Below are 24,425 nucleotides of genomic sequence, written 5' to 3' on the forward strand. Positions count from 1 at the left end.
TTTCTTTACAGTAAATAACACTTCCTACCTAATGCAATGACATATTAATTATAATAAATAATTTTAGGGGGCCGCTTACTGTTTTTTAACGTTTTCTGTCATTTAATGCACAGACACGCAAAACACACATTCTGTGCTGCAAACACTTCTTTGACCCTAAACCTTGAACGCTTTTGTACATTGTGTATGTGTGTGTATCTGGACCTATCAGCAACTAATGTGACCGAGGAGGAGGGAGAAACCAGGACACACAGTGGGATTAACACACACACACACACACACACACACACGCATAGAGAGAGAGAGCGAAAGAGAGAGAGAGAGGGAGGAGATACGAGACGCTCAGTTCACCAGTAGATGGAGGGAGAGACAGATGTGCTCGTGAGAGAGAGACAGATCATAAACACACAGACGGATGTAAGAAAGAAGAACGCAGAGGAGTCTGATCTCACAGGAATATAAGAGAAACAGAACGAGTGAACAAGAGAGAGATGAGGAGATGAAGAACAGTCCGTTCACCTACACAGCACTCTTGTGATGAAGGTCAGTAACAGAGTTAATCATCTAATGAAATATTACAACACTGCTCAAGTCATTAGCATACATCTAAAACATCTGTATTCATTTAATTCACCTGTGTGAAGCGCTTCTGCATTCATTTCATCAACGAAAATTTATAAAAAGAACCTTGGTGCTACAGTGGTACTTTCAACCTGTACCGTGGCCATACCAAAAAAGTATCAAAGTACCATGGTGTTTTATGGACTTGTACCACAGTAATGCTATGATATTCTCTGTGGTACTGTGGAGTAACATGTATGCAGCATGGTAAATGAATATGGTAATCATTCAGTACCTTGGTGTATATCAAAATACTGTAGTGTTGGCATCTTCTAAAAGCGATACCACCGCAGTACTTCTGCAAGTGTCTCTGGCTGCTAAAATCTCCCATGACGTCTGTGTGTGTAATTAACCATCATTAATTATACAGAGCAAGTTTACTGAATGTACTGTAAACATATGTCCTGTGGTTTCACTGGGATCTGTGTGTGTGTGTGTGTGTGTGTGTGTGTGTGTTATGTAACAACAGGTATCTAATACCCATCTGTTACAGAGACCTCTGATGAAGTGATGTGTGTGTATTTAAATGAGTGTGCATACGTGTATATGTAATGCTTTTAAATGCGTATGTGTGCATGTGCTTGTGTGTTTTTGTGTGCATTTACACTGAAAAAAAAATTGAAAAAAGAATTTACTTGTAATTTAATTGTCACAAATAATTACAAAGAAAGAGGGAGACATTTAATTAAATATGCAATAGAAGAAAGACTGGAATAGTATTTTCTTGTAAAACAAGCTCAAACAATCTGTTATTTACAACTCAGAAAAATCATTTTACAGTGTGTGTTTTGTCTAAATGCAAATGAATTATTTATGCATGTGGTTTCAAACCTGTGTGAATTTGTTTCATCTGTGAAACGCAAAAGAAGATATTTTGAAGATTGTTGGGAGTCAAACAACATTGGACCCCACTGACTTTTAATGTATGGACAAAAAAATAATAAATAAACACAGAGACATGTATCTAAATATCCTTTTTCATGTTTCACAGAAGAAAGTCATAATAAAGGTTTGGAATGATAAGAGGGTGATTAAATGATGGAAAAATAAGGGCGAACTATTCCTTTAACTTGTTTATTTACCATTATGTTAATTTAAATAACATTTACATGGTTTGAGGATGTCCCAGAATATTCCCAAATAGAAGTTTTATCATATTTATCTCACTTCTGGGGACACATTAGTTCCCAAACTAGCGTGCGTCAGGTGTGTGATTCAGAACAAGTCTGTGTCAAATTGATGTCATGCTGAAGAAATCTAAACATTCAGAAACAGTGAGACACACACACACACACACACACTTAAACACACGTAAACGAAAGAAAGAAAGAAAGAAAGAAAGAAAGAAAGAAAGAAAGAAAGAAAGAAAGAAAGAAAGAAAGAAAGAAAGAAAGAAAGAAAGAAAGACAAGGAAAGACAAGGAAAGACAAGGAAACAAACAGACGGTAACAGCGAAAGAAAGAAAAGAAGAGACAAATGAGCAGAAAGACAGGAGACAGACAGGTATTTAAGAGAGAAGGAGCTGACCCTCTGAATGAGGTGAATCTCCAGACAGCTGTCAGGAAGATGTCCAGCTCATATTTCACCTCAGAATGAGAAGGAAGGAATAAGAATGCCTGACATGAAGAAAATGAAGCCCATTTTAAAGACCATTAAGAGTTTTTTTTTGACATTTTCATGACAATTAAATACCCAGTTAAATTATATTTCCCTCAAACTCGTATTACTGTAATGCACAGCAATCCCAATCCAATTCAGATTGTAAAATATTTAAAAGTCTTGAGATAATTTGTAATTAATAATGCACAGGACAGGCAGCATGAAAAATATACATAATCAAAGGTTTGTGGTCTGTAAGATTTTTTTTTTTTTTTTTTTTAAAGGAATTAATACTTTTATTCAGCAAGGATGCATTTAATTGATCAAAAGTGACTGTAAAGGTGTTTTTAAAAGCGTTATAAAAAATATAATACGTTTCTATTTCAAATAAATGCAATAAAATAATCTGTTTTTGAACCATCAAAGAATCCTGAAAAAAAGATCTTAGTTTCCACATAAATATAAAGCATCACAACTGATTTCAACATTGATAATAATCAGAAATGTTTCTTGAGCAGCAAATCAGCATATTAGAATGATTTCTGAAGGATTGTGATACTGAAGACACGAGTAATGATGCTAAAAAAAAAAATCAGCTTTGATCACAGGAATGAATTATATTTTAACATATATTCACATAGAAAATAGCTAGTTTAAATTGTAATAATATTTCACAATATTTCTGTTTTTACTGTATTTCTGATCCAATAAATGCAACCTTAATGAGCATAAGAGAGTTCTTTCAAAAACATTAAAAAATCTGACAGACCCTTGACAAAACATACGTCATCATCCAAAAGAGGTGAAGACACAAACATCAGCACGTCTCTTGGGATGTTTGTGTCCTTCTGCAGACAAATGCACACTCTCTCTCACACGCAGTTTTTTTTAAAAGCTGTTTTCTTTTTAAGCTGATAAATCTTTTAAGCTACCCTGATACTCTCGCAGATGCAAACACACATGCGTCTGATTGGTAAACACATTCGCTCCGTCACATGACTTGTGTACATTAAACACATTTACCAGTGGGCATTAGAATGTATCTTTGAGTGTTCTTGTTGGTTTACTAGTGCTGTTTGATAAGTCAAGTATAACTACTATTTAAACAAACCTCTAGAAGTCGGTATTAAAGTTTAGTCTGTGTGTCATCCTGTCACCCTGTCAACCACCCAGAACACCCTAGAAACACCCAGGCCACCACCCAGAACAACCAAGCAACCCTCTAACAATGCCTTAACAACTCCCTGCCAACCACCCAGAACACCCAAGAAATCACATTGCAGCATGCTAAAAACCACTAAGAACACCTTAGCAACCACACAGAAAAATGCTGGCAACCACCACAACTTTCATTCCAATTATCATACAACAATAGTACAGGGTCCTGTGAAGAATACTGTGGTATTACCTTGATACCATGTTTAAGAAAAAACATTGTTATGATTTAGTACTTTGGGGTATTTTTAGTTAGTGAGTGTCAGTGTGCATTGAGAAACATCACAGTAAAAGCCATTTGACACACACATACACACACACACACACACACACACACACACACACTATATGCACCTGTGTGTATGTAGTAATATTTCCAATGTTTTTCCATTAGGTCACCATGTGAGTAGTGTGTGTATGAGAGTTATGTGTGTAATATAACTCCCGGCGTTTTCCCTCTCTCAGTGCGTCTCAGAGGTGCTGTACACTTTGACTGGTTAATACTGTATATCACAGCCTTAAACACACACCCGTGTGTCTCGCTTTGTAAAATCTCCCAGAGCAGTTTTATGCTTCTAATAACTGAAGCTCGGAATTACATCATACCACTGCAAAGCCTGAACCTCCAGCCAAACCAATGAAATCATCACAAAAAGAAGTTAAAAAGACCATATTTGATGTAATTGTTGTTATTGGAGTATTGGAAAAAGAGGCAGATTCCTTCAAATTTCATTAGATCCCACTGAAAGCAGTTAAAGACTCCAGCTAATGAACAGACGCCTGGGAGTCACGGCACAGAATGAACACAGACCTTTTCAAACTATTGCATATCTTTCATTCAAACGGACACACAAGAACCATCTTGACACACTCTTTATGCATGCTCATCCTGGCTTCTGTTTGTTGTTTTGATTCATTTCTATGCACACATGGTCCAAAATCAACACCTGCAAGCCAATTGCTAATAAAAATTTGGCTTTTTGACCATTTAGTGAAGCAATATACAAGAGCATCATGCATATAGTTACAGCTCAACACCTTCATGACTATATTATATTATTAGCTTGACATTTGAATTGATATTACAGTAAATGCAAATTTAAGTGCATACATTTTCATGCATTATTTATGACTTAAAAATCTAATGGTGACAAACTAATGTTGTGCATCATTCAGAACTGAATTGAGAATGCAGTTTAAATCTCTGTGCATTAATTTTTCTATTATCAGTGTGAAGCTGCTTTGAAACAATCTGTATTGTAAAAAGCACTATATAAATGAAGATGACTTGACTTTAAATCCAATTCAACAAATTTGAATTGAACTGGAATTGTGGTTGCAAACAGAACACACAATTGCAATTGAAATTTGAATGAGAAGCAGAATTAAAACGTAAAGAAATTTATACGACTGTAATTTTAACTAGAAAAGACTTGTTTGAATGTTTTGAAAAAAGACAGAGGATGGATGGATGGATGGATGGATGGATGGATGGATGATTGTTTAAAAACACTCAATGCATCAACTGTGTTGAATTTCTTTGAATTACAATACAGTACATTTATCTTCCTGTCATTTCAATTCAACTTCCTAATGCAAAATACAAAATGCAAAATATGGTTTAATGTCTGGTTGCAAATATTTATGGCCAGTAAACTTTCATTCTTCGCTCCAGTGGCAGGTTTGGCAAAAGCATAATTTTGGGCCCGTGCGTGTGAGTGTGTTTTCAGAACGGTGGTGACGGGACACTGCATCTGCGGCTCCTGAATATCGATCACCGCACACAGAGATGCCAGAGTCTATTAGATAAAGTGTGTGTCTGTGTGTGTGTGTGTGTGTGTGTGTGTGTGTGTGTGTGTGTGTGTGTGTGTGTGTGTGTGTGTGTGTGTGTGTGTGTGTGTGTGTGTGAATGATGACACAAGAGAGGCTCAGAAAGACAAAATCAAAGTCAGGAGTAACGGAGTGTGAAAGAGAAGAGAGGAGGAGTACAGGGCTCGACCAGAGCTGATGAAGAGATCAACAGAGACTCTTTGTGTGTGTGTGTGTGTGTGTGTGTCTGTGTGTGTGTCTGCTCGAGAATGGAGGGATGAAAGTGGAACATCTAAGTGTGTGCTGATGAACCGTAACGAAGATCAACAAGAGACCTCAAGAATACAATACTGGAGAGAGAGAGAGAGAGAGAGAGAGAGAGAGTGTGTGTTTTCATAAAGACAAGGTGCCCTTACAGAAAAGCACTGTTGCAATAATATAGTAATGTATCAGATAGTATACACTCAAACAAATTTACACTGTAAACCACACTCTGTTAATTTTTTTGATGAAACATTTTTATGCTTAAAAACACTGAGTAAATTTTAAAGCCGGCATGATACTGAAGTTTCATTAGTCGTTTCTTCCCTATTATGTCGTATATCTGAGTGAAACAAGAACAAATGTAGGGCGGGGCTTGATTTTGTCCATGGAGAATTGATTGGATGTTTGGATGGTTGTGGTTTGCTATTGGTGGATCTCATGTGAGTGACAGGTTGCCCCGCCCTCGTCATCTGAGAACACTGAACAAAAAAAAACACACAAAATAGAAATTTGTTTCAATATTTCTTGCTGGCAAAATGAGAATTCCTTCTATTTTGTGTCCAACATACTCAATTTCTTAAGTTGTTGTTAAAGATGAATAATATTGATAAGAAATAAGTAATAATTGTAGTTCTTGAAACTGATCAGTGTAATATCTCAATTCTCAAATATTTAATTGAAATTTAACAAACTTTTAAGTATATTTTAAAAATATAACTTATTAGTCAAATACTTATTTCCTCTTGTTAAAAAACTTAAATATATGTACATTTTAGACAAAAATCACTGTTGGATTTTTAAGCATTTATTTTGGTATGTCCAACTCATGGTATACTATATAGTATACAGAACTCTTTAGTATTTTTTTGTTAATAAATGCAAAACCACAGCATTGTTTTACCACAGTACTTTAAACGGATCCATTTCAAGGTCAAAATGTGTCAAATCCACCAGATTAATGAATCTAAATTCTTGTAAACACATCACAGAGCAAACAGCCGTCCTGAAACCCACATTCCCTCTCCGGAGGATTCAGAGACAGCAGACATGAAAGACGAGAGGAGGAGATTTGGCTTTGGATGCCTAATGAACGTAAATGCTGGGTGTTCGTAAGAACTGCAAATATTCCGTTAAATATTCCAGACTTTCCTAATTGAACACACACACACACACACACACACACACACACACACACACACACACACACACACACAACTTGTTCCTCATTAGGCCTGTTGTGTGTGCATGAAATAAGCGAGTAGTGTTGTATGATAATGTTAATCTGTAGAGGCTAATGGGGGTCATTAGCATTTTCAACCAACATCACACACACACACACACACACACACACACACACACACACACACACACACACACACACACACACACATTTGTCTATATTAGTGAGCTCATCTCATAGAATTCCTTTGTATTTCTATCAGGTTAATAATATTTTCTATCTCCTAACCCAAACCCTAAACAAACCTTCACAGAAACATGTGCAAAACACTAGATTTAAACATGATTTGGTTAATTTATAAGCCTGTAAAATGTTCACACTAGTCGGTTGTCATGATATTTTACTATATATAAGAGGACTTTTGGCCCTCACAAGTTTAGCTAAACAAGCGCGCACACACACACACACACACACGCACACACACACACAGTTTCCACTATGATTAAGGGACAAATCCTATGCTCTTTGATCTATAAACTATTATCTATCCTAAAAATTAACCTAGCATGAAAACTAGGTCATTTTAAATGCATCAAATGTGTATTTTGGCCTGTCCCTCCTCTAACTAATCTATTTCTAATGGGTTTTCATAAGCGATTTAGGTTTTATGAGTAACTTTTAAATAAGTCAAATAAGGTCTGTGGTTAACATTATTTCAAGAGACTTCCACATTTTTTATAAAACATAATGTACATATAATTTCAATAGTTGTCTGATTAATTATGCACATAAATACACATCCTTATTGCTTTAGTTCTGATGTGGTAAACTTATTTTTGAAAGCACAGTGGTTTTAAAATTTACATTAGAGGTCTGAATTTGAGTAATTTATGTTGTAGAACAATTTTTTTTTTTTATAACAATTTTCTTCAAGTAAAGTTAACCAAAATGTTATTTAATTCTTGCTTTTTTCTCAGTTTTAGCACAAACGTGTAGACGCTTTCAAGCTCAACCAACAATGTTATCACAGTTATTGTAAAATCAATAAACCCCAATATTCTGAATTGTATTCATTTGTTCTTATTTTGTATTGTTATAATTTTTTTAATGATAAAAAAAATTATTTGAATGATTTTTAAAATATTTTTAGTGATAGAAAATAAAGAAATCACACAAATCAGAGTTTAAAACTCAATTTAGACATGTTCCAAAGTTTGCTAAAGGGTTGGACAAGTGTCAAACATATATAAAATAAAACACCTTTTGATAATAAAACCTCCAAAGGTGAATGACCAACACTGAAGGCCAAGAACTTCCTTTCACTGAACATTTGCTGAACATGAAGAAAGAAAAGTGTTTTAAGCCTTATTTTGTACCCTATTTGTGGAAATGTCAGTAACACACACACACACACACACACACACAAACACACACACACACACACACAGAGTGTTCGGGTCAGATGAGACGCACAGCTTTGAGTCGGTCTCATAAAAGAAAAGAAGCTTAACAGAAAACAAGATATGAACTACAAGACACACAGAGAGCTTATCAAAGAGCAAAAGAAGGGAGGGCGAACACTCCCATCTTAATGTTCGTGGAATCAGAGACACACTTAAGAGGAGGAGGAGATTACAGAGGAATAAAGTGATAATAATAGGCCCTTCAGGAAGAAAAGTAGTGAGACAGAGAGAGACTTTAATCAGCTGGACGTGACATATGGGGGATTTTGTTAACCCTCATTAATATTCGTAATAGTCGTGTTGGGGTTACTGGCGTCTCTGAGCATAAGACGGACGTGAACTTTAAAAGCGTCTCTCTGGTTTCTTCACTTGACTAGCATTCTTGATTACAGACACAAACTTGCACAGTGTTGGGGAGAAACTAACTAAAAGTTGTGATGCTTCTAACTTTTCTGAAGTTTAGCGGTTTACAAAAACGATCAGCTTTTTAAGTAACAAGCTACTCCTTCCATCAAGTATCGTAACAATCTACATGTTTTTTGTCACATGTTGTATTGCACACACAGCTTTACAGTCAGGCGAACTCAGGCAATAATCTATGGGAGGAGAGCAAAACTACATATACATTTTCATAAATATGTATAAATAAATACAGAAATAAATTAGTGCTGTCAAACGATTAATCACATCCAAAATAAAAGTTTGTGTTTACGTAATATACATGTGTGTACTGTGTAAATTTATTATGAATATGTATAAATAAACACACATACATGTAATAATTTAAGAAATATTTACATGTATATTTATATATTTATATTTATATTATATATAAATATAAATATTTTATACAGTATATAAATATAATATATTTTTGTTGAATATATACATGTGTGTGCAAACTTTTATTTTGGATGTGATTAATCGTGTTTAATCATTTGACAGCACTAAAATAAATAAATGCAATAAATCATTAATACATTAGTAAATAAAATAAACGTAATTTTATGAAATGTATAAATTCATGAACTATATGGATCATTTATTTATCATTTGCATTTCTTCATTTCTTTATCTTGTTTTTAATTTTGCAGGTTTCATCCTCCATGAATGCAAATGCAATTTGCATTGCAAAGCTTGATTCATTTTAGTGAATTGGTTCATTTGGATGGTTGATTTAAATGAACTGACTCCAAAATCAATTCACTGATTCATTTTGTGTTACCTTTCAATACAATATAGTTGTTTTAAACTCAATTATATATGTGTTTAAGTGCTGTAAAAAGATGCACTCAATAATATTTTGCTAATGTTGCATTAGACGATATGACCTGGACATGCACTGAAACTACATGGATGCAGCACCACACAAAAACTCAATTTACCGATGCAATTGAAAAAAAGTCTTTACAGTTAGCCTTAACCAGGATTTATTTTGTGTGCAATAGAGTCAAATAATTACTGAGTGCACCTTTAACATCGCCAACCTAACTGAGATCCTCATTGTTTTTGTGAGATAAATCCTACACAGAATAAAAAATGATATAATCTGAAAACACCCTCTTAAGTAGTTTCAAAGTAATTAGCTTCTTTTTGTTACTGCAGCTCCAAAGTGTAGCTTGAGCACATGCACAATCATTCTAATGTCTTTTACACACATATTTCTTCTTTCTCAGACAGGTAAACAAGACAAAAAGAAGCAAAGTGACACTGGATTCACAGCAAGCCAATGGTGACCCAGATCTGATCTGAAAATGGATTTCTGACCAATGCGAACACTGTGGAATATTATTTCCCGAAATACACCGTGGAATAATTACCTATGTTTTAGATAGTATGCTTAGAAACGAAGGCCACACCCCCTCCAGCTCCTCCTCAGGGGGCTGAGCCAATCAGCAAAGGTCATGGGCCGACGGGCGGCTGATGCATCCAATGCTGTGCCGGCGCTGGAGGTGCCTCTTGCTGGTGGGCGGGCCATGCTGTCTCAGAAATGGGGTCCTCTGTGCAGCGTTGGCGTCCAAACATCGCCGGGCCTCCGCTCGCTTCCGTCATTAAAGAGGAGGACGCAAGCGGTCAGTACGGCCAATGGACCGACTGCGGAAACCATGTCGCTGGACCGGATGAGGCGTTGTGAGGTCAACGGCAGGCATGTCGTCAATGCGGCTTCCAGGAATGGACCAGACCGGGCGTCCCAGGAGAGCGAGGTGTACTGTCAAATCAACACCGGCAAAGTCAATCCGAACCAAACAGGACTGAGAGGGAGCTTAAAACGAACCCCTCGGTATGTTAACGGAAGTGTTGTTGCATCCGAGGTGGTGGGCGGAGTTTGTAGCGAGGGGGCGGAGTCTGAAGAAGCGAGACGGCAGAGTCAAACAATAACACGTGATTGTAGGCGGGGTCAATCACTGAAAGGGGAAGCGTCCAGGCCGTCCTTGCACTGCGGAAGCGTCGGCTCGTACGCCACGCCCCCTCGGCCATGCCGGATGATGACGTCGTCGCCCAAACTGTGCGCCAGCTGTGGGCGGAGACAGTCTCAAGCCCCGCCTTGCATGGCACCAGCTTGTCGCAAACGAGCCGCCAGTCAGGTTCAAGCGAGCATGACGCTTCCGATGCCGCCGAGGAAATGCTGTTCACCTCGGCTGCAGAAACAAAACTCAACAGTGGCGCAACCAACGTACGCCCAAATTCCCAATAACATAACGCACACGCAAAACGCGACAACATGCTCCACCCCCTCGCAATCCAACAAAAAAGACGCACTAGCAAAAACAGAGGCATCGACGCAGTCTGAAAAACCTAAAAATGACTCGACGAAGCACAAAACGCAACACACGCAAACACAAGTCACACACACAGCCAAAACAGAATCAACCACACAACACGCATCGCAAAAGACTAAGGACAAGTGCGTGACTACGCAAACGCACACATCCGTATCCGCCACGTCTAAAACGATTGGCTGTGAGTCACAAGCCACGCCCACTCTTCCACCCAAGAAAGCCTCTCAGGTGCAGGTCAAATCTAAACCAGCGCCTCCAGAGTTTCTGATTGGCTCAAGGGTGGAACCTAAACCACAAACCCCACCCCCTCCCTCAGAACCTAAAACAGAGACAGAAACGGACTCTAAAGACACCCACCCACCGCCAACAGATGAGATCCCACAATGCAACGGGGCACCTGGTGTTCTACACGGACTGCTGCAGAATGTAGAGGAAAACCTGCTGTATAATCAGGAAAAGATCAAAGTTCTTCTCAATGTCATCCAGGATCTGGAGAGGAACAAGGCAATGAGCGAAGGGTGAGCGAGAGCGAGAGATTAAGGCTTGGGAGTTCATGAAAGCGTGTTTGATTTGTGATTTCACACATCCATCATCCCATAATTCCCCTGGTAACTGATTTATCCTGAGGCAACACCTCGGGAATCTCGATCATCAATGGAACATCGACCCCCTACCGCTCTCTCTACACTCTTTCTCTCGTATTTGATGTCTTATTTTCTGTCTCATCTTCACCGTTGCACCTCCTAACGCATTTACACTCTTTCTCTTAATCTCTTAAAAGTTTGCCTCCCTTTTTTATCCTCCATCCACATACACACAGTTTCGTCAGAACTCTGCTCTGATTGAAAGCTCAGATCTGCCAGAATCGATCAGGAAACTGACTGTGTTGTATGTTTTAAAGTGTTCATATTCATTACATATTCAAGGACATTCAATAGAGGTCTGTATGCCTGTGGGATTCCTGCTGGCCTTGATTTTATTTGTTGTGACGCAGGAGTAAATTTCTGAGTTGTAGAAAAACTCTACACAAGTAGAGTATGCGGGCTCGGAAGCCATATATATATTCTTTGGTAAACAGAAAGTTCAAAGGAACAGCATTTGAAACAGAAATCTTTTGCAACATTATAAGTGTATTTACTGTCACTTTTGATCAATTAAATGCATCCTTGCTGAAAAAAAGTTAATTTCTTTTTTTTTTTTAATATATATATATATATATATATATATATATCTTTTTACCCCAAAGTTTTGAATGGTAGTATATAAAAGTTTCCACAAAAATATTAATTATTATCATAATGTATGTATATACAGTGCACAGCATAAATGAGTACACCCCCTCATAAACTTCTGAAAGTCAGCAATTACAGCAGTTGCTTAGAAGACATGTTAGGGTTCTTTAGAGAGAGATAATGTTCCAGCAAGTCTGCTTAATCAATTACCAAAGAAGCATGTCAAAATTATTCAGGAAAATAAGATTTTCTTATCAAGGTGTTAAAATGTTGTGTAATGAGTACAAATGAGTACACGCTCCTAAAAGTTACTAAATAAAACGAAATAAAACATTTTCTGGTGTAAGTTTAAGGCAATGTTTGATCAACAGGTACGTATGTTGAACCAAAACATTTAAAGAGAAGTAATTTCTTGACAATTAAAAGTGTTATATAGCCCACTGAATCATTCTCAGACTTAATGCTGACAGCAATGGAACCACTTGGGAGAGAATCGTCAGGAGACTTATTTCTTAGCACAAAATAGGACAGTGGTACAAGAGGATTACCAAATCATTGTTTTAAGTGTGAAAATATAGCAAAAGTAACACAGAAACTCAAAAACATTGGACTTGTGACAAGGCCCCTGAAATAATCAGGCCATCATTTTAAGCTTTCATTTAGTGATGAGGGATTTTTTGCTAGACAAAGAGCAGGAGAAATACCAAGCGAGTGTCTCAGAGCCAGCAAAAGCTATGAAAAGAGTGAGTGTTTCTAACAGCATCCAAAATGTTCTGGTGTTGCTAGAGGAGGAGTACAGTGAGAAGTGCCTGGTTCCCACAGTAAAGTTCAGAGGTAAATATCTTATATAGGGATGTATGAGTGCTGAAGGTGTGAGGGAGTTGTGCTTTATCAATGCTGTCATGAATTCCCACACCACTGTGTAATTTAATACATAAACTTGAAACAGAAGATGTTACCCTTTCCTCATTCCCTGCATTGTTGGGCATTTTTTCAACATCACAATGAGGGTATGCATTCTCCCAAGGTGAAAAACCTTCTGTGGGCATGTATTGCACTCAATCTTAACACTCTTGAGCACCCATGGGGGATTCTGTAGAGACGAGTTGAGCAACACTCCCCGTTAAAGATCAGGGCATTTAAGGAGCTCATCATCCAGGAGTTAAACAGGACAGATGTGACAATTTGTCATGAACTTGTACACGTTCCAAGAAGTGTCAGAGCAGTATGTTCAAAATTATGGAGGGCATACTAAGTGATATACGTTTGTTGAATTAAATCTAGGGTGTACTCATTTCTGCAATCCCTAATTTAAAGAAAATTGGCTAATTTACTTATTTTATGGCTATTAATGACATTGTTCTCAGTTTTTATTATGTATATGTTTAATATACATATATATATATATATATATATATATATATATATATATATATATATATATATATATATATATATATAGTGCACTTCCTTGAAAATGCAGACATGTAGGATGAAAATCATTGTGGGTGGAAGCAGGATGGGAAAGCACAGACCTCTAATTCAATGTTCTGTGAGTGTGAATCACATGCTCAAAGCGTCTGTGTGTGTATGTGCAGGTCTTCAGACTTTCTTGTTTTTTCAGGCGTTGTTCGTATAGAACAGGTCAGGACATCAACAACTGCTCAACCTGCCAGAAAACAGCCTGCATTATATACAGGTAAACATTACCATAGCAGCCCACGTATGTCTATCATGTCGTAATTTAGCCTTTTATGACCATTTTCCTCCCTGTCTGACTTTTACAAATAATAATCAGGCTGATTTTGCTGCTGTACTATATGTAAATGACCTCTGTTGTGATTGGCTACACTTCACATTAACAATGGGAAGTGACATAACGTTCAAACATGACAACACATTCATTGCATGCCTTTTTTAACATCAAAGCATTTCACACAAATCAAAGTCCATGCAAACATGTCAAAATGGAGCCTCTTTTTTAATTTTGTGATTTAATTTTGCTATTAAGTTGTTTAGAGGCTGACCAAAACTCACGTCAACACTTTACTCTCAGACTTTCAGCAACAGCGCTCAACACTGCACAGAGAGCATTAGCTGGTGTCACACAGGACAGACCAATCAGACCTGAATAGAGCAGAACATGGTCTATTTTTATCTTGAAGTCATGTTGAAAACGCAACACTAGAGAGATGAAAGGCAACATCAATCTGATGCATATGTACATACTGTAGATGAAAATTTAAAAAATTAGCCCAGAAATTGCTCCATCAGAGACACGTGAACCACGAGCTAAAGAGGACGTTTGTACAATTATACTAAAAGGCCTTTTACTTGATAGAAAAGCATAAACTATCAAGCAGATGACAGAAGGCATTGTAGCAGATGTCAATAATTTAGATGCCTTGGAACTTGCGTATTAAATATGATACAGTAGGTTATACAGGGTTAAAACTCTTTAGAGCAAAAAAAAAAAAAAAATCCTATTTCCTATGACCCATTTAAAGTATTATAAATCGTGCACAGAGCCACATCTGAGTTATGTCTCTTCTGGGGGGCAGAAACAGACAGAAATGCACCAGGAGACCATGAGGATGATTTAAGAGTTGCATCAATATCCTACAGCAGATCAAAACATCCGACGGCCACCAGAAACACACGAGCATCTACTCTATGAAGAAACAGATTGTGTTAGTCCTAATTAGTACTGCTTGCTAAATCAAGCATTATTATTACTATTTATCATAGTTAGGGGTGCACTGTCTTCAAAAAACAAAAAAAAACAAAAAGTAAAAATCTTTAAATAAGCAGTTAAAATGGATGTGAGTGTGTGTGATGTATTTGTTAGAGTTAGCTGGTTTGTAAGTTTGTTAATCGAGGGACAGAGAGCTCAAACTCCCATTCAACCATAATGAAGCCTTGAGGGACAGACAGACAGACACACACACACACACACACACACACACACAAACACATATCATAAAACCAGAGAAAACTCTGAACCTTGAGATATCCCTCCAGTCTCACAAACACACACACGAACAGCTAGTGAACGTGTATGAAATTCCCTCAGCTCTTTTATCTCCCTTCCTCTTTTTTCCTGTTGGGATAAACAGGATCATTATTCCCGTACTATGAAGAGCTAATCGCACACTAATGCATGTTTCCAGCACTCACACTGAGGTAAAGCCTCTGGAATCAATTAAGAGAGATGGATTTCCTATTGAAGTTTAATCTCATGACAATACAGCAAGAGAAAAGCCATGAACACACACACACACACACACACACACACACACACACACACACACACACACACACACACACAGGTTCTGTTCCAATTGCTATTGAGCTTCTTTGTCTACATAGACAACATACCAACTAAAGTGACCCTACATAGGCAGCAACTCATGTGAAAGTAGACAGTAGACTTGACAAAGTTCTTTAATTTGTTCATTCATGCATTCATTTATTCATGTGTTCATGCATTCATTCATTTATTCAAGCATTCATTGATTTGTTCACACATACATTCATTAATTAATTCATGTGTCCATGCATTCATTCGTTTGTTTGTTTGTTTGTTCATTCATTCATTCATTCATTCATTCATTCATCTGTTCATTCATTCATTCATTCATTCATTCGTTCATCCATTCATTCATTCATTCATTCATTCATTCATTCATTCATTCATGTGTCCATGCATTCATTAATTCGTGCATGCATCCATTAATTTGTTCATTCATTCATTCATTCATGAGTCCATGCATTCATTCATTCATGCATTCATTCATTTTTTCATTCATTCATTCATTCATTCATTCATTCGTTCGTTCGTTCATTCTTTCATTCATTCATGAGTCCATGCATTCATTCATTCGTGCATTCATTCATTTTTTCATCCATCCATCCATTCATTCATTCATTCATTCATTCGTTCATTCATTCATGCATTTAATCATGTATTCGTTCATGCATACATTTATTCATTCATTCGTTCATTCATCCATTCATTTATTCATTCATTCATTCATTCATGCATTTAAGCATGTATTCGTTCATGCATACATTTATTCATTCATTCAATCGTTCGTCCGTTCGTTCATCCATTCATTTATTCATTCATTCATGCATGTATTCGTTCATGCATAAATTCATTTGTTCATTCCTTCTTTCTTTCATTCATGCATGCATTCATTCATTTATGCATTCATTTGTTCATTAATCCATCTATTCGTTCGTTCATTCATGCATGCATTCATTCATTCATGCATTCATTTGTTCATTAATCCATCCATTCATTTGTTCATTCATCCATCCATTCATTTCATTCATTCATCCATTCTTTCATGCATTTATTAATTCGTTTATGCATTCATTCATTCATTCATTCATACGTTAATTCATTTATAAATTTATACATTCATTCAATTATGCATGTATTGGTTCAGGCATTCTTTCATTCATACGTTCATTCTTTTTTAAATGTATACATTTATTCAATTATGCATGTATTTGTTCATGCATTCATTCATTCATTCAGTCATTCAATAAATAAATGTAATTATTATCCCACCAAGAGAAACTACTTTTGTAGCAAAGGTGTCAGACACAGGCAAGTCAGTTCACTCATTGGTCATCTTGTCCATTAGTAAAAAGCACAGAGGTACACCTGCTATCGGTCTGATAACTATATCGGTCTGATATAGTTGGGATTATGCTTCAATAACATTCAAATTAGCACTAAAGTCTGACAACAACGGTAAAGATTTGTTTCTTCTAGTCTTCAGTACTCATTTTCCCAGAAGAGAAAGACTGTAAATTTTGAACGTGTGTACTTTTGTCAACTTTTAGGAGTACACCAGCATATAGATGAGCTCAAAGCTAATAGAAATGGACTCTGGATTTTAAGGTCTTTAAAAATCTGCAGCAAAAAAGTAACATCTGAGCAAAAAAAAAAAAACAGTTCCTCTGGGTTTGCTTTGCACTCATGCAAGCTGTGTGATTTATAGTGCTAGATATCCTTTGACTCATGATTTCTGGAAGATAATATTGATGATTAAGATTTTTCCCCATCTGAAAGTGCAGACTCCAGCTTTGAGCTTTCTGACTGAGTGAACGCTCTTCCCTCAAAAGATCCGTTCATCACAAATTCTGCTTTCATAATTCTTTATCTCTCTCTTTCTTCCTTAATCTCTCTGTCTTGGTGCCTTCGTTCTCTAGGGACACAGGAAAGTCGAGATGGGCTTGGTTATAGTGCTCCTTAAAATACAGAAATGTGCACTCCTCTGAAGTCAAACATTTCCTTTCCCCATGCAAACCTCAGGTGGTTGCTCAGTGGTTACTAGCCCGAGTCAAAAGAGTCTATGATCCTCTTTATGAATCATTCATGTCTTTAGCACAAACGTTATGCAACAAAGTTAAAAATTTAGGGTTAAAGGTCTCTTTAAACCACAAACACAAAGTCTGAGCAACAACAATAGTAATGCAAACACTACTGATGACAAAAAAGGCATAATCAATTACACTGGGAAAAAAAAAAAAAAAAAAAAAAAAAAAAAACCTCAGTGAAGATGAATTTGCACGGTGCAACAATCATATACATGTAAATGCGTCATCTGGATATGCAAATGAGAGACATCACCTAGCAATTTCTAGTGACAAATGACGCCCTCTGAAATGACAGCAACACTGAAAAACAGATTTACAGCCGGCAAAAACTGTCGAGTTTCAAATGCAATACAGAAATAACTAGATTTGCATTTCCTGAAGAAAACAGAAGCGCCTGCATGATGGCAAAAGGAAAGTTTGAGATTTAGGCTTGAGCTCTGCATGTAAAATGCTGCATCTCAGATGCTTTGCTTCTGAGCATCATGTTTATTGGGGACCTATTATGTCCTTTTTCAAAGTCTTGATATTGTTTTTGGGCTCTACTAGAATAGGTTTTCATGCTTGAATGTTCAAAAAACACATTATTTTCCCCATATTCTCCATTGTTGCAGCTCCTCTCTTCCCAGTCTGTCAGTAACGCTCTGTTTAGTTCCTGTCTCTATGAAGCCCCTCCTTCTGAAAAGCACAATGTGCTCTGATTGGTCAGCTGGACCAGTGTGTTGTGATTGGTCAAGCGCTTCCAGCGTGTTTGGGAAATGTCCCGCCCCTTACCATAACCGCCAGTTCAACACACTACTAACTAACTCAACCAGAATTATTTAAATGAGGAATACTGTGACGTGTTCGTTCCCGGAAGAAAACTCAAGACTACAATGGGGGCGTTTCAGGGAGTTCAGAAACAGTGACACTGATATAGAGAAGAACTCCTGCTGGAGGGATTTTGCAGACCTTTTTCATGCTCAAACAGCAACATTACACACTAAAGAAAGATGAACATGTAAAAAAGCAGAATAGTTTCTCTTTACTATCAGCTGAGCATCAACATTCATCGCACACAATCTCTGCATTATAAAATGCAGCTAGAGATGGTTACACAGATGCAATAAAGGCAAAAAGGGAAAGAAGGACAAAAGCAATTTGGTGTGCAAATAATACAATGATTTAGAAAAGAAAAGCAATAGCACAATCGATGCGGGACGGGTGTATTTTCCATACAGTGTTCACTAGGCTCTATAAAAAGCTGTTGTTGAACATGCTTCATTTATCTCTGTCCCTCATTATGGTGTTTGTTAACCTTCAATACATTCTCTATCGCTCTGTATTATTCTCTCATCCTTTTACCTCTCGTTTTTTGCTCATCACACCCATTCTTTTCTCTCTTTCTCTCGACTCCCTTAGTAGCTGGGAAATTGCAGGCAGGACTGTGGCTATACTGTAAATAGAGGGCATAACCCCTCACACACACACACACACACACACACACACACACAAACACACACACACACACACACACACACACACACACACACATCCTCCTCGTGATGTTAGATTGCAGGCAGATGAAATGGTCAAAATCTCTGTGTGTATGATGCTGTTGTGATAATAGTTTGTGTCAGCGGCCTTGGCTCCAAAAGTATTTGTTTTAGTGATCGACCGATGTATCTGTTTACCGATATTTTTCCCGATATTTAAGCATTTTTCCATAATCGGATATCGGTTTTGTAATATCGGATTCGCCGATTTACGGCGCCATCTTGTGGCCGTTTTGTCAACAACAACTCAGTGCACAGGTAAAGTATATGTTCTACTTGGTTTGCTTTAATGAATCAACTTTATTTAACATAACAGACATGCACAAATGAGATCTGAGACATAAATTCCTGATATAGTTAATTTATGCAGCTTGTTTCTAAACAATTGAGACGAACTCATTGAGTCACGTAGTGTAATTCGTCATGTCCTGCCCCAATAAAGACGTAACTTTACATGAATTAAATAAAACAGACATGAATGAGTGCATGTTGAAAATAAAAGCGCTGAATTTAATTCTCTATCTGTTGTATTTGCTCACCATTAGTCTAGAAGAAAAAGTTCGTTCATATTGCTTAGCAACTGAAGGATGATCAGGAGGCTTAAGCACGGCCACTGAATGAAACTTTTGACAATATTATCTTGTTTAAACACCCTAGATTATATTATCATTTACTACATAACAATTATTTCGCTAATACACATATAAATATAGCCTACCGCTTTGTGGAAATTAATTATTTATTATCTCCATGCGCGATCGCGGTTGATTAAGTTATAGTCAAACAGCACTTTGTCAGTTGGCATTTCATGATTTAACGTTAGATTAAATTTAGATCATAAAACGCCAACTGACAAGTGCTGTTTAACTTTATATAGTCTCGGAAAAAAAAGTTCGTTCATATTGCTCAGCACCTGAATGGGTTGATGATCAGGAAGCCTCAAGCACGGCCACTGCATGACATTTTTGACAAGATTATCTCGTTTAAACACCCTAGATTATATAATCATTTGATTTACTACATAACCATTATTTAGTTAATAAATATAAAGTTTTTTTTTTTTTTTTATGCAAGGAGGGAGTGATTGTTATAAATAAAATGTTTGTTCAGCTCATTTGTGTTGTAATAATTGTCAAAAACAGAAGTATAACAGTAAATAAATATCGGTTCTGCATATCGGTTATCAGGTACATAAACATGCAAATAATCGGTATCGGTTATAAAAAATCAATATCGGTCGATCACTAATTTGTTTCATTCATTTCTACTTTGAGATTTAAAAAAAAAAAAAAAACTCATTATAAAGAGTTTTAATCCTCGACCTGAACCAACCAGCTCTGAGATGAAGCAAAAATATTACAAACTTTAATTTTAAAAACAAAAAAGTATTTGAAAATTGCAAAGATGACGACAGTACAAGAAACACTGCAAATGACGCAATCCCATCAAACACTATGGCACAATATTGGCATAATTTGTGTGAATTATAAATTTAAAAACAATGTATATGCAAATTATTTAGGTATGCACAAATAGTCACTACCATTTAAGGCCAAATTAAAGTCTGAAGTCAGCAAGATTGTTTCTGTTTGTTTGTTTGTTTTTGAAAGAAATTAATACTTTTATTCAGCAAGGACTAAACTGTAAAAATATTTCACAATATGACTGTTTTTACTGTATTTTTGATAAAATAAGCAGAAGAGACTTCTTTACGGTGTGTAAGTAGTCATTATTTTCATGGTAACAGAAACTTCTTTAAATGGTGGATCTGGATTTGGCTATTAACATGATTTCAAACAAAACTGCAGCTGCAGTGACTTAACTTCAGAGCTCAAAGTCAGTGTTTCCTGAAAGGTTTATACATTATCATTAAAAATCAATCTCTCTATGGGAAAAAAAAGAAAAAAAGAATGAGAATGAAAATGAATTTTTACTTCCTGAACCCGTCTGCTGTGCTGTGAAACTTCTAAGAAAGTGAGATGAATGATGGACTGAGCAGAAGAAAAGAGAGTAAGAAACACAGAAAGAGAGAGATTGAAGAATGTTTCTCTGTAGGTTTGTCTTTAGTTTTGTTTGTTATTTTGACATGTCATATTGTCCTAATGTTCATTTCTATGTCATGACAAACAATGTGTCATTACAGATGATGAAAAGTGTTTTTGTTTTCCGTTCTCTCTTTCATCAATCACACTCTTCATTCACAAAAAAAAAAAAAAAGATGTATCCATTTCTTTTGTAATTACATCAAAAGCCCAATTTTAATGTATCCTATATATTTGCAACAAACATACATTATTATAATCTTAAAAAAAAAACTTGTTTAATTCTGATGCATTTCTGAGTGGGAAATAATGTGATGTGATATGATTGGATTGTGAGAAATATATTATTTTTCTCAGTCCACACAGCCTTGATTACATCAACCAAAAGTTGTTTCGGTGCTTACAAACAAACTTACAAACAAATTACATTAGGAAAAAAAAAACAAAAAAACAAGACAAATATTATTTCATTTAGAATAACAAGCACAGATGAATCATTCACAATAAGACCAGAAGGAATAAAAAACATTAAAATTATATTCATTTAACAAAAAACAACAAAGGTTTCCAGTCTTTTTCTGAATTATTCATCAGTGCATGTTCTCCCAAAGAGAGAAAAAAAAAAAAGTTGGTCTTTTTGATCTTTTGTTGAAACGTAAAACTTTGCTGTTGAAATGTATACATTTTCCACATTTTTCTTTGTAGAATATACCGTTTAGTAATCAATAAAGATAAAGGTTGATGTAATGGGTGCATCTCTCATTGCAGAATTAATCATTTTTAATTTTAAATATTTCATTTAATCATATTATCTGTCTTTTTAGCGTGGAGCACGACTTCCGTGTGCAAGAGGGACGATTTCAAAACATTCTGGAAGCCTTGGATGAAGCAGAGTACGATGTTCCCGCCCCCATCCCAAAACCCGCCCACATACGCCCACCAACCAAGAGCCGCGTCAAGAAACTGCGAAAGAAGTGTTTCTGGTGGCTATAGAAAACCATTGAGACCTTTTATGGAAAATTCCACCAGCGTCGCTGCTGTCATGGAGAGCCAAACACTTGACTGGACATATGAATACATTCCAGCTTCCAAAAAACAACTTTATGACGCAGGATAAAGGATTTGCTCTTACTGAACGGATTATACCTTGAAATAATCGTTACAGCGCGATGAACTTTGCAAAGCCAAGGCTGAACCAAAAGCTCATCTGACATCCTGAAAACTTGAGGACAATTTAAAATCCAAGGAGACCCACAAGACCTCGCGTCTAACCAGTCAATAAATCCCCTTCATAGTGTCTGACGGAGTCGATATCCCTCTTTACGCTGATGGACAGAGCGTTACCCCGATGGAGATTCTCCGTCTCATCTCCTCGTCACCATTCTCTGACCTTTGTGTGCAGATGGCTTTCGTCCCCGACTAATGAATGTCTAAAGCTCTGTTCCCAAACCTAGTCATCTGCCTACCTACACAGCATTTTAAGTAACCGGTAGTTGAGCTCCAGACACGAAGGCCATCTTATAAGATGCATATATCCTCAACGGAACAGGCAATTGCAGAATGCATCGTGACAAGAATAAGCATCCGAGTTGTAACACTTATCAATACTGACATCTGCTTAATGAAATACTCTATTGGAATCAATCAGTCTCTTATGAGGCTGTATTTCAGTAAAAATGCTGCCTGTGTAGACCGCAGGTTTCGGAACAGAGTTTAAATGTTTCCAATACTGTAGTTCAGAATTCCAAAAGTTCTAAAATTCCGATGTTACGATGTGATTCTAGAAGCAAAAGCAGGAGAGAAAGTGTGACTAAAGGGGCTGTTCATACTGAACACCAGGGCTTGACATTAACGTTTTTGCTTACCAGCCACTATATCTAGTGATTTTCCAAAATTACTAGCCAATCAGCATTTTCACTGGCCCTAATTTTGACATCAGTACCATGGGGAAAAACTGACATATGGATATTTTTATTATAATCTCATAATTTGGCAGCAGGTACTCTATATTAGGCTGCTGTCACTTTAAGCTCTGAAGCACGGATCCATTATACTGTTACACACGTGTTTTCTTTCTCAACTGTTTACGATCACTTCAGACATAACTGAATGTGTTTATGTGAATACTCACCAAGACCAGCATTTTGACAATTTTGTCTATTTGACTGTTTAAGCACAATAAGCAGCGAAAAAGAACTCAATTTAGTACCGAGAGGCAGCTTTATGCATGCACACTTTGGGTGTGAGCACAAAATCTGCGGGAATGAGTAAAATTATGCGCAATTTGCGCAACCCCATGATGAAATTCAAGCCCTGAAACACCAACAATATTCATCTGGAGCAAATGAAAGGACTGAGTGAGGAGAGGTGCGTTTGTGTGTCAAACTCACTGTCGGAGAGATGAGAGAGCGTACGAAAGTGTATCTATTCAGAGGAAAATGAGTATTGGAAGCGTTTCAGATATTTAAGTATTGATATATATCGAAAAATCAATATTTTTGACAACACTACATTCGACTTGGTTTAGTATTTTAGATGCCTTTTTAAAAGACTGATTGAAAAATGTATATATTACATAAAAAATTCAACCCGCCACAGAGACTGCGTTACACACCACTGCTGAAATCCACCCATATTAATGTCAAGCCCTGCTGAACATGTTCTCGTTTTACATCTGCACCATTTTTTGTTGGTCTATGTACATAAACATGCATTTTTAAGGCTGTTTCAATTTAAAAGAAGTTACATTTTTAAAAGCGTTTTGAGAGACACGTTCGGTTCCCTTTTTAAAATGTATGTGAACGGCCCTTATTGCTACCTTCAAGTCTCATTGAAATTGCCATAATTACTAAATGAGATTCTGCTCAGAGTAAGTTTCACTGAATCAGAAAATATTTGTTTCAATTGCAACACTCAATGCCAAAATTGCTGTGTAGCGCCAACACTACTGCATGCGCAGCTTCATTGATGATGACAGTAACATTTAAATGTGCATCAATTAACGTTGTCTATATCAAATCAAGCGAAACAGTGTCTTGTCTAGAGTTACAGCAGCACATTAACATTTGCCTGTAATTGAAGCTGCTGCCATTTTGATTGTATCTACATGACGACACATCGGTCAAGTGGGAGAAGTCAAGAGTTTTTGTTACATTGAGAGTTTTTGACTTATAATTAACAGGTTTGACAAAAACATGAGCAAGTTTTAGTTGGAAACTGGTAATTATGGTAATTTCATCATGACATGAACGCCCCATTAACGCAACATGGACGAAGCCGCTGATTTCCTCACAA

The 24,425-nt window shown here is 36.6% G+C and overlaps 2 protein-coding genes across 4 annotated transcripts in view; one reads left to right on the forward strand and one right to left on the reverse strand.

Moving 5' to 3' along the window:
* LOC125266842 (dedicator of cytokinesis protein 2) overlaps window positions 1–24,425 on the reverse strand; it is a 114,083-nt gene that overhangs the window by 26,130 nt on the left and 63,528 nt on the right. The gene's annotated exons all lie outside the window — the stretch shown is intronic.
* LOC125266843 (protein INSYN2B) lies at window positions 352–22,793 on the forward strand. Of its 2 annotated transcripts, XM_048187919.1 has the most exons (4): window positions 352–543; window positions 9,828–11,449; window positions 13,788–13,862; window positions 21,956–22,793. In XM_048187919.1, the coding sequence occupies exons 2-4, from the start codon at window positions 10,056–10,058 to the stop codon at window positions 22,122–22,124; spliced, it is 1,638 nt and encodes a 545-aa protein (XP_048043876.1). In that variant the 5' UTR covers window positions 352–543; window positions 9,828–10,055; the 3' UTR covers window positions 22,125–22,793. The 2 variants fall into 2 exon arrangements, with proteins under 2 accessions (XP_048043876.1, XP_048043877.1); XM_048187920.1 differs by lacking the exon at window positions 352–543 and having other exon boundaries at window positions 9,448–11,449.

This window comes from Megalobrama amblycephala, linkage group LG4 (genome assembly GCF_018812025.1).
Source record: "Megalobrama amblycephala isolate DHTTF-2021 linkage group LG4, ASM1881202v1, whole genome shotgun sequence".
In the NCBI taxonomy this organism is placed as follows: Eukaryota; Metazoa; Chordata; class Actinopteri; order Cypriniformes; family Xenocyprididae; genus Megalobrama; species Megalobrama amblycephala.